The sequence below is a fragment of the Bubalus bubalis genome, chromosome 16 (assembly GCF_019923935.1).
Source record: "Bubalus bubalis isolate 160015118507 breed Murrah chromosome 16, NDDB_SH_1, whole genome shotgun sequence".
Classification (NCBI taxonomy): domain Eukaryota; kingdom Metazoa; phylum Chordata; class Mammalia; order Artiodactyla; family Bovidae; genus Bubalus; species Bubalus bubalis.
The window spans coordinates 8,894,429-8,910,475 of NC_059172.1; the positions used below are offsets into that span (position 1 = coordinate 8,894,429).

At 60.6% G+C, this 16,047-nt stretch overlaps 2 protein-coding genes across 2 annotated transcripts; one reads left to right on the forward strand and one right to left on the reverse strand.

Moving 5' to 3' along the window:
- Positions 1–180: 180 nt before the first annotated feature.
- On the reverse strand, positions 181–5,705 carry LARGE2 (LARGE xylosyl- and glucuronyltransferase 2). The gene is made up of 14 exons (XM_006042358.4): positions 5,409–5,705; positions 4,947–5,314; positions 4,528–4,610; positions 4,224–4,347; positions 3,845–4,016; positions 3,614–3,718; positions 3,027–3,139; positions 2,831–2,956; positions 2,575–2,730; positions 2,268–2,428; positions 1,547–1,825; positions 1,155–1,304; positions 859–1,054; positions 181–428 (listed from the first exon to the last, which is right to left on the reverse strand). The coding sequence occupies exons 2-14, from the start codon at positions 5,250–5,252 to the stop codon at positions 219–221; spliced, it is 2,181 nt and encodes a 726-aa protein (XP_006042420.1). The 5' UTR covers positions 5,253–5,314; positions 5,409–5,705; the 3' UTR covers positions 181–218.
- Positions 5,706–9,003: 3,298 nt separating this feature from the next.
- On the forward strand, positions 9,004–15,401 carry PEX16 (peroxisomal biogenesis factor 16). Its single transcript, XM_006042360.3, has 11 exons — positions 9,004–9,791; positions 10,007–10,042; positions 10,862–10,938; positions 11,284–11,417; positions 11,557–11,657; positions 12,608–12,688; positions 12,819–12,947; positions 13,037–13,109; positions 13,236–13,355; positions 14,725–14,789; positions 15,240–15,401. Exons 1-11 carry the CDS (start codon positions 9,680–9,682, stop codon positions 15,296–15,298), a joined length of 987 nt encoding a protein of 328 aa, XP_006042422.1. The 5' UTR covers positions 9,004–9,679; the 3' UTR covers positions 15,299–15,401.
- Positions 15,402–16,047: the final 646 nt, after the last annotated feature.

Sequence of the window (16,047 nt, forward strand, 5' to 3'; positions counted from 1 at the left end):
GGGGATGTTACGGTTGAGAGGATGTAGGAACCAGCCCCAAACCAGCTGGGGCCGAGAAACGCTAGACCCACCTGAATAGCAGCAGCAGACGGAGGCCCCAGGCCTCACCCCACAGATGCCCCCCCACAGCCCCTCCCCAGAGACCTTAAATAATTTAAATAGCAGGAGGGCGGGGTGGCGGCAGGGAGTGTGTGTGAGAGCCCCGGCGACTACGGAGGTCAGGCGGGGCCTCGGGGCTGCTGCAGGGCAGTGAGGTATTTGAGGGCAGCAGCCCCGTAGTGGCGGGACAAGTCCTGGTGGAACTCGTCCTTGAGGGCCAGGACACAGTCACGATAGGTGGGGTTGGAGCGGAAGCGGCTGATGTCAAGGCTTGGGGCGTGCGGCAGGTGGATGGTGAAGGCCTCGGGCAGCACCAGGAGCTCGTATTCCTGGGGGGCGCGGCGGAGGGTGGGGGGATAGTCACTGTGTAGGCTGGGGGAGGGTGAAAGCTCTGGGGCGGGGGGAGCAGATTCATCCAAAGTCAGAGACGAGTTCTACAGAGGGCCCTTCACAGTACGCTGTGCCACCGTTAGTGAGCCCCTTGGGCCTGCCGTTTAGTTGCTAAGTCACGTCTGACTCTTTGTGAACCCACAGATGAGCCTGCCGGGCTCTTCTGTCCATAGGATTTCCCAGGCAAGAACACTGGAGTGGGTTGCATTGCCCTTTCCTGCTCTCGGGGAATCTTGCCGACTCAGGGATCGGACCTGTGCCTCCTGCATTGGCAGGTGGGTTTCTTTACCCCTGAGCCACCCGGGGCAGCCCTCGCTGGGCATAGAGGTATTCTCAGATCAAGGCTGGAGACAGCAGGGCGCCCCTTACCTGTGCATCCAGCTCTATGATGTGGGCCACCTTGTTCCAGCCAAAGCCCACGAAGCGGGGATCGTAGCGGGGACAGTCACGTGGCACCACCACGTAGGGCTCGTAGTCTGCTGCCCACTGCACACGGTACGGGGCCTGAGCCTCCCGCCAGCGGGCATAGTCTGTGGGTGCGTGGCCCTGGGGCCACTCATGGTACCTGTAGGGGGGCAGGGTAGGACGGGAAGCCAGTCTGAGACTGATGGGGGTCAGTGTGGGTAACTGCAGCGCTGGGAGGGGTAGGCCATGGCCTCTCCCACCTGAAAGTATAGAGAGAGCCAGCGTCCAGCAAGGTCAGCAGTTCGGCTTTGGAACTGGGGAAACTGAAGCGGTAGTGCAGGGTCTCGAATGCAGGCACCACCAGGGCCGCCTTCCGCCCGCCGTCCAGCTCCAGCTGCTCAATGGAGGCCCTAAGGAGGGAGCACCCCGTGAACCGGAGAGAACGGTGGGGGGGGGGTACTCTGCCTCCAGCGCTGGGCCCAGGGGTTCTCTTTTTGTTAGACGTAGGACCCAGCTTCTGGGGCCAGTGCACCCTGAAGCGCGGACACTGGGGTCCAGGAAGGAGCAGGGATGCCCCCGCCAGGGCCCATGGGTGCCCCCGACCCTGTCCACACCCACCTGTGTGCCGTGGCTCTCCCCCAGCCCGGCCCACCTGAGGTAGTCGTAGAGGGAGTAGGCAGGCAGGAAGTCGATGTCGCTGAGGAAGACGTAGGGTGTGAGGGCCTGGGCCAGGGCCACGTTGCGGAGCTGGTTGATGGGGTAGAGGGAGCCCTCCCGGTACACCACGTGGTAGGCCACGTCCTGCCGGGCAGAGAGCACCGCCGAGGTCTCCACGAAACGCAGGAACTGCTGGGCCTCTGCGTCTGTCAGGTACAAGGCCAGGCTCATGGGGCCCGGCCAGTGCCTGCACAGGGCTTCCAGCATCTGCAGCCTGGGGGGAGGCGGGTGGTCAGCCCGGGGGAGGACTGGGCTGCCTCCCGCACTCACAGCCACGGACAGCCCCCTCCAGTGGCTTGCTGAGCCCCTTCCAAGCACTTTTCGAACTGTGCTTATTTCGTCTTCACAGCTACCCCACAAGGTGGGTACTTTCTCATTTGACAGATGAGAAAACCGAGGGCCAGAGATATTAAGCCTTGCCCATGGTTCCACAGCTACAGAGGGCAGTTTCCCGACATCTGGGTGATCCCCACAGTCCGAGCTCCTTCTACCGTCTCTCCGGTGTCTCCAGCCCCTGGAACTCCTCAAGCATCAGGAAGTAAGAGCTCTCCCTTCCGCCAAGTGGAACCCTCCTCTCGAAACTCCCAAGTGGAACCCTCCTCTCGAAACTCCCAGACCGCGCACCATGCGCCCTGGGGCTGCCTCGGCTCCCTCACCGCTCCATGGAGAGCTGGGCCACCAGGGTGACGTCATGGGGCTGGGGGGGTGGCGGCTTGTGGGGCAGAAAGGTGATGTGCACGCGGTGCACAGTGAGCTGCTGCTGCCGGAACTCAAAACAGGCGTCTTGCTCCTCCAGTTGTGCCAGGGCCTGCTGCAGCTGGGGGGTCATTGGGGAGAGGAGGGCAGGCTGGGTGGGGCAGGCGGACAAGCCCTGAACAAGCCCAGGTCCCACCGGAGCAGGGGGTGGGTGGGGCAGAGCCTCCCTGACGGAAGGGAAGGGAAGGGAAAGTGGCTCCCTCTCACCTGCTCGGCCCCAGGAGGGGGTGGGCAGGGGCACCCAAAGAGCTCTCTCCTCAGCAGGTTGCCGTCGTACTCCAGGAAAGTCAGGTAGAGGTTGCGGAAGGATTCCACATGCTTGTTCTTCACGCGAAGCTTCTTCGGTGAGTTCCAGTGGATCACCTGGGATCAGGGAGGGCATGGAAAGGGGCCGGGGGGGGGGGGGGCGGCGAGGGGGGATGGGAGCCCATCGCCACCGCTCAGCGCCCCCCGGCCGGCTCACCTTGAGGTCAGACGCCTCCGAGTAGCAGCGTTCAGCCAGTGTGTGGTCTGACAGCTGCACGTTCCACATGCAGGGCAGGGGCTGCACCAGCCATGGGTGCTCCTTGATGACGGCGTTGAAGATGTCCTGGGCAGAGACCGTCGCCGTCACACCTCGGCCCAGAGCCCGCCCCCACCGCCCTCCGGCACCCCCAGACCTGGTCGGCCAGTGAGGTGGCAGGCAGGGTGAGCAGCTCCCGCGTGGCCGTCAGCTTCCACATCTGCTCCCAGCCAGCCTGCCGAAGCCGGTCCAGCCGTAGGAGTATCACGCCTGCTGGGGGGAGAGGCTGTCATGCCCACCTGGGATGACCAGCTCCATCCCCTGGGATGACCAGGGGCCAAGGCTCCTGAAGGTGTCTTCCGAATGCTTGTTTTTGTGCTGTGTTAATATTTTCTGACCGCTCAGACGTGAGTGTGGACTCGCTGGGTCCACAACTAACCCTCTTCGGGGTGAAGGGGAGGCAAAGCACCCCCACAACCATCTTCTCAGATTCAGTGGTCCCAGGGCTGGGAAAATCACCCCCATTTAATGGATGAGAAAACTGAGGCTCAGCAGAATCAAGTGACTTGGCCAATGTCATCCAGCATCATCAGCCCAGGTTGGAACTGTGATTTCTGGCTCTTCTCCCAGCGTTCTTTCTACAGAACGGTTCTTGGGGGCCTCCCAAGCATTCTATGCTCTAACCAGCCCCAGGGGCCCAAGCACCAGTGGCTGCCCTCCTGCCCCCCTCAACACTGTCCCCACCTGTGTTAAATCCCCGGCCCAAGGCAGGCCAGGGCCTGTGGTTCCTCCAGAGGTTGCCGAGGTACCAATCGCTTTGGTTCTCCACGAGACCAATCGCTTGCTTGTCTGGGAGGGAGGGCACGAGAGAGCTGTTTGAGGCTGCCACTGGACCTCAGCTCAGGGCTAGGCCACAGGGAGGCCTGGATGGGCCAGGGAAGGGGGCTGACTGGGGTGGGGTCCCAGACCTCTCACCAGAAAAGTGAGCAAAGAGTGCCCAAAGTTCTGCAATGTTGGAGGCAAAGGTGACATCTGTGTCCAGGACAATGACACGGGCCAGGTCGGGGGGCAGGGCACTGGGCAGCACTAGCTTCATTAGCCCATAGAGGCCAGAGTAGTGCTTGTTAGGGATCCAGGAGACCTGGGGCTGTGGGTGGAAGCACAGGGCGTGAGCCCACAAGAGAAGGGCTTATCAGTGTCGGAACATACTCAGGGTGACGTACCCAGGAGGGTGAAGGATTGGCGCTTCAGTAGATGTGATGGGACTGGGGGTCCCATGCAGCTCTAACCTGCCCTCCCACTGATACCCAAAACCCTGGGAGGAACGAGGGGGCAGAAAGGCTGGGGCTCCTGCCTTGAGCTCGTCAGCGTTGTAGAAGCTGATCTGGACAGCAGGCACCATCCATGTGTGAAAGAGCGTCTCCAGGATGTTCCTGGCCACAGCATCGGTCACCAGGTGAAGGTGCAGTGGGTTTTTCCTTCAGGAAGGACACGGGAGGAAAGCTGATGGGCCCCAGAAGGAACTACAAGGGACGAGAGCCCCGCCCCGAGGGGCTCAGAAGTGGAAGCACTGATTGCTATCACGAGCTGCTCCCTGCCCAGCTCAGGGTATTCTTACAGCCTCCTTCCAGGGAGGAAAGGGACACTCCTGGCTGTACCTGTAGAACAGCAGGGACTTCACCAGGGTGATGACATCTCTGCTGGAGTTATGTCCCGCACAGACGATGGCCACCTGCAAGAGCTGGGGAGGGGACAGCAGGTCGGCGGGCTCCAGACGGGAAGGACCTGGGGTTGGGTTGACCCGGCCTAGGGCAGTAGAGCCCCATCTGGCATCGGAGCTAGGCCGGAGTGTGGAGAGGGGGCTCCACGGAGCCAGGGTACACCCCCTCATTTCCCAAACAGGGAGGCCGAGGCCAGGAGAAGGGCAGGTGTGAACCCGGGGCGCCCCCGGCTGGCTGGTCAGTGTCAGAGCCGAAACCAGGTGTTGGGATTCCCACAGGTGTCCAGGTCCCTGGGCTTGGGGGCGCGGGGGGGACCCTGGTATTCCCACCGCCAGGGGCCGTGCGCACCTACCTACCTCGCACTTGGGCGGCGGCGGCGGCGGCGGGATGCAGTCCGAGCGGTTGTGGCCCCTGGGGTCTGCCGGCGGGTCTCCATCGAAGGTAGCGGCCCCCCGCGACCGCGGCCGCCCGTCTGGAGGTACACGTGGCGTTGGCGAGCCGGGTACGGATCCCGGGTCACCCCCGCCACCCCCACCCCGCCTCGCCTCCCGCTTGCCGCCGAGCTCACAGTCCGGGTCCCCGCCGAACAGGAAGAAGCCGATCAGCAGCAGCAGCAGCAACGCTGCGGCCCCCAGCGTCCGGGGGCGCCCTCGGAGCAGCATGGCTGCGGGCAGGGGTCCTCACGGCGGGGCACGACCCCGGGCTGTGGGCTCCATCGCGGGCCCTGTGGACCAGGGAGGGAGAGGCGAGGTCAGCCCTGGGCGGCGGGGCCCGACGGCCACCCTGTCTTCTCTCCCGCCGTTGGGTCGCCACCTCACCTGCTCCAGAGGCGTGGGGTCCCCAATCTTACTCTCTCAGAAGCTGGCTGGGGTGCAGGGAAAGGGGAGGTGGAGGGCAGGCCAGCCCCGTCCGAGCAGGAGCCAGCCCCGCCCCCAACCTGGGTTCAGGTTTCACCTCCGCTTGGCAGAGTCCGAAGGGGCGGGGAGACCCCCCCAGGGGAAGGAGGAGGGGAGGGCTGCCCCGCCCCGCTACCAGGAGCCCCAACACTGGGGAAGGAAATGCGGGAACCCTCAGGGTGGCCGGAGGGCTCGGGGGCAGCCACCCGTGAAGGACCAGTTCAAAACTACCTGCTTTGAGCCCATCCCCCTCTTCCCTGCCCCGTGAACCTTCCCCTGCGGGAGGGGCAGGGTCCCCAGGCCCAGGATCTAAGGAATAGCCAGAATAAGGGAAAGGGAACCGGGCTGGAAGGAAGGGCCTAGCGGGGTGGGGGTTGGTGGTGGTGGTGGGGGCGGGGGATGGGGTCCGGACACCTGCTCTGGGGGCGGAGGCGGGGCCGGCGGCCAAGACCCGCCCAGGAGCCGCGGAGCACCTGGAGTCCCAGCTTTCCTCCCGGTCTGCTCCACCCCAACTCAGTGCAGGTGGCCTGGCGGCAGAAACCGCCTTGTGAAGGTCCCCTCCTGCCCAGGAGCTGGCCAGGGGCCTCCTGGGCAGCGCCGGGAATCCCCAGCCCTTGCCTAGACAGTCGTGGTTGTGCCAGGCCCCCATCCCCCAGCCTGGATCTCTGTCTTCTGCCCTGGAGGGATTGGGGGGCGCTCCGGGCCGCCAACAACCCATCACCGTTGATGGAGCCGGAGTGCCTGTCCTCTGCTCTAGGCCCTGTGCTGAGGTTCCCCTGCCTCGCAGCAATCAACCCTCAGTCCTGTGACACCAGCTGATTTCTCCCCGCAGACCTGAAGTGACCAGTTAGAACACCCTCCTGAGGCTGTACCCTGCAGAGTGCTGCTCCTCCCTAAGGGCTTCCTGTCCCAGCACCTGCCCTTGAGGTTCCTGCTCCTGGATTCTATCAGATTCTCACAATGTAAGCCTCTCCTTCCACATTCCTAGATTTGTTGTTTTCCTAGTTCTTGCAAGGTAACCTCACTGACTTGTTTATAGCTTGTGTCTCCCCTACAAGCTCATCGGACTGGGCCTCTAGCACCCAACCAGGGCCTGTGAGTATGTGCTGAACACGGATGGGCTGCAGTGTGACCTGGACAGGGAGGGGTCCGGGCAGTGTCCTTCAGCCCAACTTCCAGCTGTAACAAGTGAGGGTCTGAGAGGCCCCAGCCCGGGAAGAAGTTGTGGCAGAGCAGCCCAGCCTGAGACCACTCCCCCGCTCTGTGAGGCCAGGATGCCTTTCTCTGGGAAATGGGAGTCTGCAAGGAAGGGCTGGCTTTCGGACTTTGGAGGCCAGGGGCAGTGGTTACTATGGAGACTGATGCGGTTCCTCATACATCTGGGAATTGAGCAATGAAAGGAGGTAGGGTCCACTGATGTGTCTCGAGCTTCGAAACTTCAGTCCCCTGAGCCTCATTTCTAGCCTAGACCTGGGATGAGTGTGAGTGAATCCCTCCCCAGGCCCCTCAGCAGAGACTGCGGAGGAGTGGATAGGGTACCCTGTGAGGGCTTGATCAGGGAGTCTGTGCAGGGAGCTGGGTAGTCAGGTAGTCACTCACGGTACTGGCCCTACTCCTCACTCAAACTATCACTCAGGGGGATATTGAGGTGCTGAGATCCTTGCTGGGCCTGCAAGAAATTCTGGGGTATGGAAGGGGGAAAGGGAGATAGGTATGGGCATGTGAAAGAGTGCTGGTCTTCTAGGCCAGAGACCTCGTTTGACCTAGCTCTACCCAGGACTTTTTTATGTGACCTTAGACTACCCAGGCCCCTTCTCTGGGCCTTGGTGTCCACCTCGGTATACCTGTTGAACAGGTCTAGCTGTCTTGCTCTGTGGTTTGGGCCAGAGTGAAGGAGACAGGATCAGGTCCAACTTGCCCAAAGGCCCTTCAAAGCCCAGCCCAGGTGACCAAATTCAGGCAGGGGCCCAGGAGGGCGGGGCTGCCCTGGGTGCCTCCCGTACACACGACCCTCTTTGTCTCTGGGACCTAATGAGGCACAAGATCTGGAGAGGAAATTCAGGCCGCTGTGCTGCTGCCAACCTGGCTGAGCTCCTGATCCCTTCCCTGGCCTGAGGGAGGGAAGAAAAACAGCCTCCAGCCCCAGTGTCCCTTATAGTCTGTCCAAGGGTGGGGTGGGGGCCGCGCTCCTCTGTCTCCCATGCCCCTCTCCCTCCCCAGAAGCACTGGAACCACCAGCCCTGGGAATGCCAAAGAAACCCTGCACAGTCCCCTTCCTCACTCTTCCACTCTGCCTTCCACACTTCCCCTTCCTCACTCTGCGTCTCTAGCCTCAGATACAGGGGCGAGAATACTGCTGATGAGGTTTGGCGAACAAGTTCATTAAGACGGCAGGGGATGTAGGGAGGAAGGAAGGAAGAGCCCCAGCCAAATTCCCTGAGCCCTGGTCTTAATCCCAGTTGCTAACTTGATTCATGACCAAGTGGCCTCAACAGTTGCTGCTCTGGCTGAGCTGTGAGCAGTAGGAGAGAGGATCCTATCACAGGAGACCCTCACTGTGGTCTCTTTGACCAGTGCCATGCTGTGTGACCTAAGACAAGTCCATTCCCCTTCTTGGGCCTCTTATTCCCCATCTGTGAAATGGAATTCATACCAATCTGGCCAAGTTACTAGGAGGAGTTAAGTATGAGTGAGCCTGGCACCCAGGAGGTGGCGAAAAATAATGTAGATGATGCCCATGGCCACCTCTCTGTTCCCCAGGAGGTTTGCCACTCTTGAGGCCCTGGACACATCTCCTTGAGTCTTCATTCCCTGGCAGGGGCAGGGCGGGAAGTTAGATCCTCCATCTGAAAAAGAAGAAAACTAAGCTGGCAGGAGACTTAGGCAGCTCAAAGATGGGTTGTGATTTCTTGGTGAGGTGTGTTAAAATGCCTGGATTTTGTGGTCAGACTAGACCAGGATTCCAATCTTGACGGGGCGTTCTTAAGCGGATCCTTTCCTCTTGTGGAGATAATATCTGGTGGAGAGAATTAAGTAAAATACTGTACTATTCTCAGAGTATCATAAACCTGCAGCCCTGGTCCCCAACGGCGCAGTCCCGTGGGCCCCAGCCTTGCCCCGCCCCTTTGCCCACAGCCAATCGGCGGCCGCCTCTTCCGCGCATCCGTTCCCTCCACCTCCGGCCGCTCCTCTCCCGCCGCCACTTCCTTCCAGGGAGGCTACCCCGTTTGGGAAGAGATTCCCTGGAGAAGTTCTCATTTCTTGGGAAGCAGCTGAGAGCTGGAAGATGCACCGGAGGGCCAAAAAGCGCTGTGAAATTGACCCCGAGTTCAAAGAGCCCATCTGCCCTCTAACCATTTTACAGATGGGGAAACCTGAGGCCCAGAGAAGGGAAAATCCTCGTTAAGGTCACCCCGAGCGGAGAGCAGAAGCCCAGGCCAGGCTTTTCTCCGTGAAGATGGGAGTTCAGGTGCGCGATTTGGCGGGAGGGCGGCGGGAGGGAGGACATGCTCCGTGTGGGAGCCGGGGCACTAACGATGCTGGCCAGGGGGCTCTTGAGTGGGAGGCTGGACTTCTCGCTGCCTCAGTTTCCTCAGCACTATCTCTGGGAGAAGTCAGGCGACAAGGCAACGGGCCAAACGCGCGCCTGCACACAGTCCGATTGTCCTTAGGCTGTCCCCGCGCTCCCCACCCGCCCAAGTCTGATGGAGAAGGCTCCTCTCTGGGCGCTGCCTCCCAAGCCCTTTAAAAGCCAGTCCTCCCGTTCGAGCCTCTCGTCATTCCATTGGAAAGGCTCTTGATCCCTACTCCAGAATTAACTGCTCAGGCTGCCGCGGGAGAATTTTTTCTCGGAGCTGTAACTGCGCAGGTGCAAGGCAGCAAACCCGGAAGGCGGAAAAGCCGGTTGAGGCCGCCGGGCTCGGGGGCGGAGAGCGTGTGAACCAATGACCTGAAGGAGTTAGGGAGGGCGGGATTAGGCCCGCGGTTACTTAACGCTACCCTGGTGGGAGGTGATTTAAGAAATGGGGTGAAGGGTGCCTCAACGGCTCTTCGTGTCACCGTCCTTGTGGCCCGCGGAAGTTAAGCAGCAGAGAGGAGGGCCTAGCGCCGGAAGCAGGAAGGAGGGCGCAGGAAGCAGGGCCCCGTAGCCAGTAGCGCTGTCGGTCCGTGGGTCTGTCGGTCCCGAGGGCAGGATGGAGAAGCTGCGGCTCCTGGGCCTCCGCTACCAGGAGTACGTGACTCGTCACCCGGCCGCCACGGCCCAGCTGGAGACGGCAGTGCGCGGCCTCAGTTACCTGCTGGCAGGTGCCACCCTGACCTTTGACCCATCCCTTCGGATCTCTGGCCTCTGACCCCACCTGCCTCCCCTTCCCTTCCCTGCGGATCCTGGGTAGTGATCGCTGTGCTTGAGGAGTTCCTTCCAGGTTCCCGTTAGGGCATAGGGAGGGAATGTCCAGGGACCCGAAGCAGCAGGGAGAGACAGACTCTCACCGGCGCCTCCTTCTGTGCCTTCTCCCCAGGTCGTTTCGCCGATTCGCACGAGCTGTCAGAGCTGGGTGAGCCGGGCTCGGGTGGGTGGGGGGCGAGAGGGTGGGAGAGGGCTTCCCTGAGGGCTTCCTAGATTTCCCGTTAGATCATCCAGTTCTGTGATTGAATCAGACAGGGGTCCAGCGTCCACTGTCCTAGGCCGTTGCGTATACCCCCCACAGTTGAGAGATATGTCTGGGGACCTTGACTGGTCAGGAGGCTGAGCCAAGCGCCTCTTCTGCCTTTGCTCTGTTAATCTTCCCTACAGTCAAGTGAAGTGGCTACTGTTATTGTCTTCCTTCTCCAGTTAAGGCAACAGAAGTTTAAGTGAGGTTAAGGAACAGCCACCGAAGGCCTCAACCAGGATTCAAATCCCAATCTCCCAAATTCCAGAATGCCCAGACTGTAACTGCCTCAGTGGTGTTTACCCAGTCAGTACAGGAGGCACAGGTCCTGAAAGGATGAGCTGGGTTTTAAAAGGTAGGGATGGAATAGAATTTCAAGGACAGGCTGCAGAGAGAGCAAAGGCCAGGAGGTGACTGCACCTCGCATGTCTCTTTGGAGCATGTTGGGCAGTTCTGGGCTGCTGGATAACCAGTGCTATTCAGCAGGGCAGTAGCTGGTATGTCATAGAGATCAAACCATCCTTTCTTGTTCTAGTGCTCACACAAGAGGTCGTTGGGGAGAGTGGAGAGCTCTGAGGAAGTGGGTGGCGGGACCTGTTGTTTCCACATAGTGTGTGGGTGGTTGAGCACAGCGGGGAATAGGTGATCCCTGCTGCTCTGGGGAGAAGGGGACGGGGTGGAGGCTGCAGAGCCAGCCTCTCAAGGCCACCCTCTGCCCCTCAGTGTACTCTGCCTCTAACCTGCTTGTGCTGCTCAATGACGGAATCCTACGGAAGGAACTTCGGAAAAAATTACCCGTGGTAAGAATTGTGCCCGAAACTGAGGGCCAGAAGCAGGGGCCTCAGGAACAAAATAGTAACCACCAGCCCGTGTTTGGAGCACGCGTTATGGTCTCATAGAGTACGAGACATGGCTGCATCCATCTGTGCCTCTAGCCATTGGGTGACGAGTCCAGGCATTAGTGCCCTTATCAGGTGGAGAGACTGGGTTTCACAGGGTGGAGTCGCCTGTCCCAGCAGTAGACCTCAGGCTTACGCACTTAGTCTTGGGAAGAGGAACATCTACGTCTCCTGTCAGAGGTGTCCCCTGGGGGAGGAGCTGAAACCAGGGGGGCCTCCTGACCTCTTGGCCTGGGGTTCTTGCAGTCCCTGTCCCAGCAGAGGCTACTGACATGGCTGAGCGTGCTGGAGTGTGTGGAGGTGTTCATGGAGATGGGGGCCACCAAAGTGTGGGGCGAAGTAGGACGTTGGCTCGTCATCGCCCTCATCCAACTGGCCAAGTATGTTGGGACTGTGGAGGGCTGGCCTGGGGTGGGGGTCACTGAGACCAGCTGTACCCACGGTGTTCAGTAGAGCAGCCCGGACCCCTGCCGGCTAGCCACCTCCCCCTTCCCCAGCCCTGCCGTACTCCCAACCCAGGGCTGTACTTCGGATGTTCCTGCTGATCTGGTTCAAGGCTGGCCTCCAGACCTCACCCCCCATCGTTCCGCTGGACAGGGAGACCCAGGCACAGTCCCGGGGTAAGTGCCTGCCCACTCTGGAGTGGAACGGGGCACGGGGCTGATTGGTAGATGAGAGCTGACCTACCTGAATATGGCACTGTCGCCATGGGGCACACCTCTCCCCATCTACTCATTTTGTCCTCGTCGTCATCTTATATTGGTATTTTACAGAAGAGAAAGAATGATGAGGTCAGAGGCCGGATCAGAACTTAAACTCAGGACTTCTGACGTCGGAGTCCTCAGTCATTTTTATGGGCTGCGGGAAGAGGGGACAGAGCATCAGGAGGAAGCAGGGGTCTTGCCAGCCTTGTCTTTGGGCCTGGCTCTGTATCAAGAGCACAGCCTCATGAGGCAGGGTACCCAGCAGATGCGCCCCTTCAGGGCTTTGGGCCCATCAGCTGTTGGCCTTTGGGTCTTACCCCCTTGACTTTGAGTTGGGGGCAAGTCTTTGCTTCTGTTTTCATGGTCATGTTGAAAGCAAAGCACTCAGAAGATATGCCCTTCCCCTCCTTCTTAAAAATTTTTGTTTATTGGCCACGCCACACAGCCTGTGGGATCTTAGTTCGGTGACCAGGGGTGGAACCTGCACCCCCTGCAGTGGAAGCATGGAGTCTTAACCACTGGGCCACCGGGGAAGTCCAGATACAGCCCCTTCTGTGCTGTGGTCGCCATGGACCACCGGCCCCCCTGCCTTGTTCCAGTGCCTGGGAGGCCTTAGTTCTTGGCTGGTAAATCTGCACAGGTGATTCTGGCCTTTCCCCAGGTTGGGGAGGGCTGCAGAATGCTGCCCGCCATGGACAGGTCCTAGGCACAGCCTCTGCTGTGGTGTCCTTGACTCAGCTGCTGCCTTAGTACAGGTTTATCCATTCTCCCCGTAGCCATGAGCATTCACTATACCTGCATTCGCTTGTAGGCTCTGCTAGAAACGTGTCCCTCTAACAGTACGACCTTTTATCTATTCCCGCTAGATGGTGACCACAGCGCTGGTAGCCAGGAGCAGTCATATGTGGGGAAGCGGTCAAACCGGGTGGTGCGAACCCTCCAGAACAGTAAGTGTGGGAGGTTGCTGGATGAGACACCTTGGTGCTGAGGTCAGCGTGGGCCCGAGGGCCTGGCTTTCGTCACTGCCTGCCCGCCCCCTGCCCCGCCGGCCGCTTACCTGCCGCCCTTGTGTTCTAGCTCCGTCCCTGCACTCCAGGCACTGGGGGGCCCCGCAGCAGCGGGAGGAGCTGGGCGTCGCCCCCACCCCACTGGGGCTGCAGGAGACCATCGCTGAGTCCTTGCATATCGCCCGGCCCCTGCTGCACTGTATCCTTAGCCCAGGCCCGGGTCGCGATAGACAGGGGCAGGCAGGGCGGGCCGTGTGCTGGAGACATCCTTAACGCCGTGGCCGGCAGTGCTTAGCCTGGGCCTCTGGGGTCAGCGGTCGTGGACACCCTGGCTCCTGTCCGGTGTCGTGGATGTGACCAGGTGAGCCGGGCCTGCCTGGGGCCCCATTCCCTCCGTCCGGCTTTGTGCTGCAGGCCCAGCCTCACGTGGGCAAGCAGGGTCCTTGCCTCTCCTGTCACTGGCCCGAACCTTGTCCCTTCCCCCCAGCCTGAGCCTCTTGAGCGACAGGAAGGGCCTGACCCGGAGGGAGCGGCTGGAGCTGCGGCGCCGGACCATCCTGCTGCTCTACTACCTGCTGCGCTCCCCGTTCTACGACCACTTCTCTGAGTAAGGACTGGCCCCTGGCTCGGCAGGGCGCACCCTCTGCAGGGCAGAGCAGGGGAAGCAGGCCCGGCTCCCCAGGCTGGTTCACGCCTGCCTTCCCTCCCTCCTTCCCCGATCTGGGTTCACTGAACGCTTGCCATGTGCTACCTGGGTGTGGCCACTCCTAATTTCTTGGGGCCATCTGCCCAGTGTGCTGCTTAAGCTGTTGTTGGCAGGTGAGGGCAGGGCCCCAGGGACCGTGGGCATGAACTTTCCCCATCCTTAGCTTGCTCGCCCACTTTCCTAACAGTTGGGTTATTCCCCACTGCTCACAGGAGACACTTAAGTTCAAAGAGGCTGGGCAGCTGAAATGAAGCCACCCAGCCAGCCAGTTCCCACACCCGTGCTCTCTCCTGGCCTGTCCCTGCCTAGCCCAGCCCTCCCTCCATCCCCTGAGAGGGTCCAGAGCTCCTAGCCACAGAGAGGCCTGCTGGGGGTGAGTCAGGGGTGACTCGGGGCCAAGTCTCCCAAAGAGGTCACCTGAGGTCAGACCGAGATTTGAGGAGTGGTCCCTATACTGCGACTGGGGCTGTGAGACAGGCTGGAGGCTCCCAGGATCTGGTCTGTCCAGGTTGTAACAAGTACACTGCTTAAAGAGTGGAGTGATCGTTGGAATCATACTTAACACTCTGGACATACAACTTCTGTTTATTTTCTGAGTTGGTAGAAAGTAAGCTTAGGTCAGATTTAATAACCACCTCAGTGAAAATAACTGCCTGGCAGTTTCTATTTTCAGATCAGTTTGAAAGCTCATAAGGTTCTAAAGCCATATCTTTTTCCACACTCCAGAGAAAACGCTCTGGAGACTTCGGTAGATCGTGACCTCTGCCCACAGATGGCTTGCACTCTACGGAGGAAGCATTGTAGCCCCAGTATTGCTCTGAATTGAGGATTACCTAATTGCAGAGGTGGCTTCCCAGGTTGCAGGCCTCCAGTCTGGATTGTCTTCCTGCCAACCTGACCAGCCCACACCCTTAGAGCAGTGGCCCAGACTGAGGAGGGCCCAGAGCCCGTCCCTCAGAGGACAGGGGCAGGGTGCCGAGGACCTCTGGGATATAGTCTGGGGAGAGAGAAGTTTCCTTCCCCCTTTTTATTGTCAGACAGCATAGTCTCTGGCTCTGGGCTGCCTGCCAGCTGTGGGCTGAGCTGTGACCCTCCCAGGCGTGTGGTTGGGGATGGCTGGACCAGAGCCTTCTGTCCTGAGGATGCCCTCGATGCACGTGGTGACCTGGCTTCTGGGATGCGCTGCCTTTAGTCGGGTGGTCAGCAGAGGTTTTACACGCTGGGTTTGCAGGAACCCAGGCCCCCTTCTCAGGCTACTCCTTTGTTGTAGGGCCAAGATCCTCTTTCTACTCCAGCTCCTGGCAGACCACGTCCCAGGCATTGGTCTGGTCACAAGTAAGCGTGGGGTGAGGGCGTGATAATTACCATCACGGAGCTTATGTGTGGCCCGGCTCCCTGTATCTCCTTGTAATCTGATTCTTGGCACAGTTGGGAGAGGGAGCCCAGAGGTTAGGTTGGGTGGGTGACAGCTCCTTGAATGACATGAGACCAACTTCGCTGGGCGGGGACTATACGGAGGAATGAAGCCTGCTGGCCATTTGGAGAGGCACCCTCAGCAGAGAGGCCCTGGGCCGGGGCTGTCCACATGGACAGCGGGACAGCTGTGTGACTTCTGTGAGCTTGAAACTCTTTGAAACACGGCCAGAGGTGGCTCTGATGCTGGCGGGGGAGGTGGCAGGGCGGGGGCTCTGGCCAGGCGGATGGGAGCCTCAGGAGGGCCCTGGGTAGAGCCGGATTGGAGTCTGGCCCTCAGCCCTGAACTTGCTCCCCTCTCTGTCATTGCAGGGCCGCTCATGGATTACTTGCCCAACTGGCAGAAAATTTATTTCTACAGTTGGGGCTGACGGACATTCTGGAAGTGGGGTGTGGGGAGGGGCAGGGGGTGCCTCAGCTCTTCAAGTCCCCTGGGCCCCTCTGCCCTAATAAAACTGACTCTGGCAGTGTCCACGCCTGTGACTGCTCCATGCCCCTGACCTGGGGCTCCCGGCTCCGTACACAACCCTGGTCTCCACTAGAGTGCCCTTGATTCCCTCTCGACTCTGCATTCTGAGGGGAAGGAAGCACACGCCGCACCTCGTCACTGGCCGGGATGCCCCCGCCAGGACCGGGACCGCGGGCTTCTCCAGCCCAGAAAGCTGGAGCCCCACCTCACAAGCACGGTTGGTCCCTGTTGACGGCCAGCAAGGCTGAACCCAGACGGTGGACGACAGCTGCCCCTGTGTCTTCCGGCCTGCGCCCTGCCGGGGCCTGATGCCTGGCACCCGCTCCATGGTGGAGCGTGGGGCTGGGGGCCTGCCTCAGTGCAGAGGGCACCTCAAGCCCTGACCCCTGCCCGAGGGCAGAAGGCCTTTCTCCTGTGGGATGGGGACGTCAGGCCCCAGCCAGCACTGTGGCCGGCCCTGGGCAGTGGTAAGGTTGGCAGGGCTGGGAGACGCCGCGCGCGGGTTCACAGGGCACGAGCCGGCGTCTCCCCCGTGGTCTTCCTGGAGGCACCGTGCAGGGATTTGGGCACGGCGGCTGCTGTCTTCCTGCCCGGTCTCCCCCTTCCCTCAGTCTCTGCTGCCTTTGTGCTGTGAGAAGACCGCACACTCCT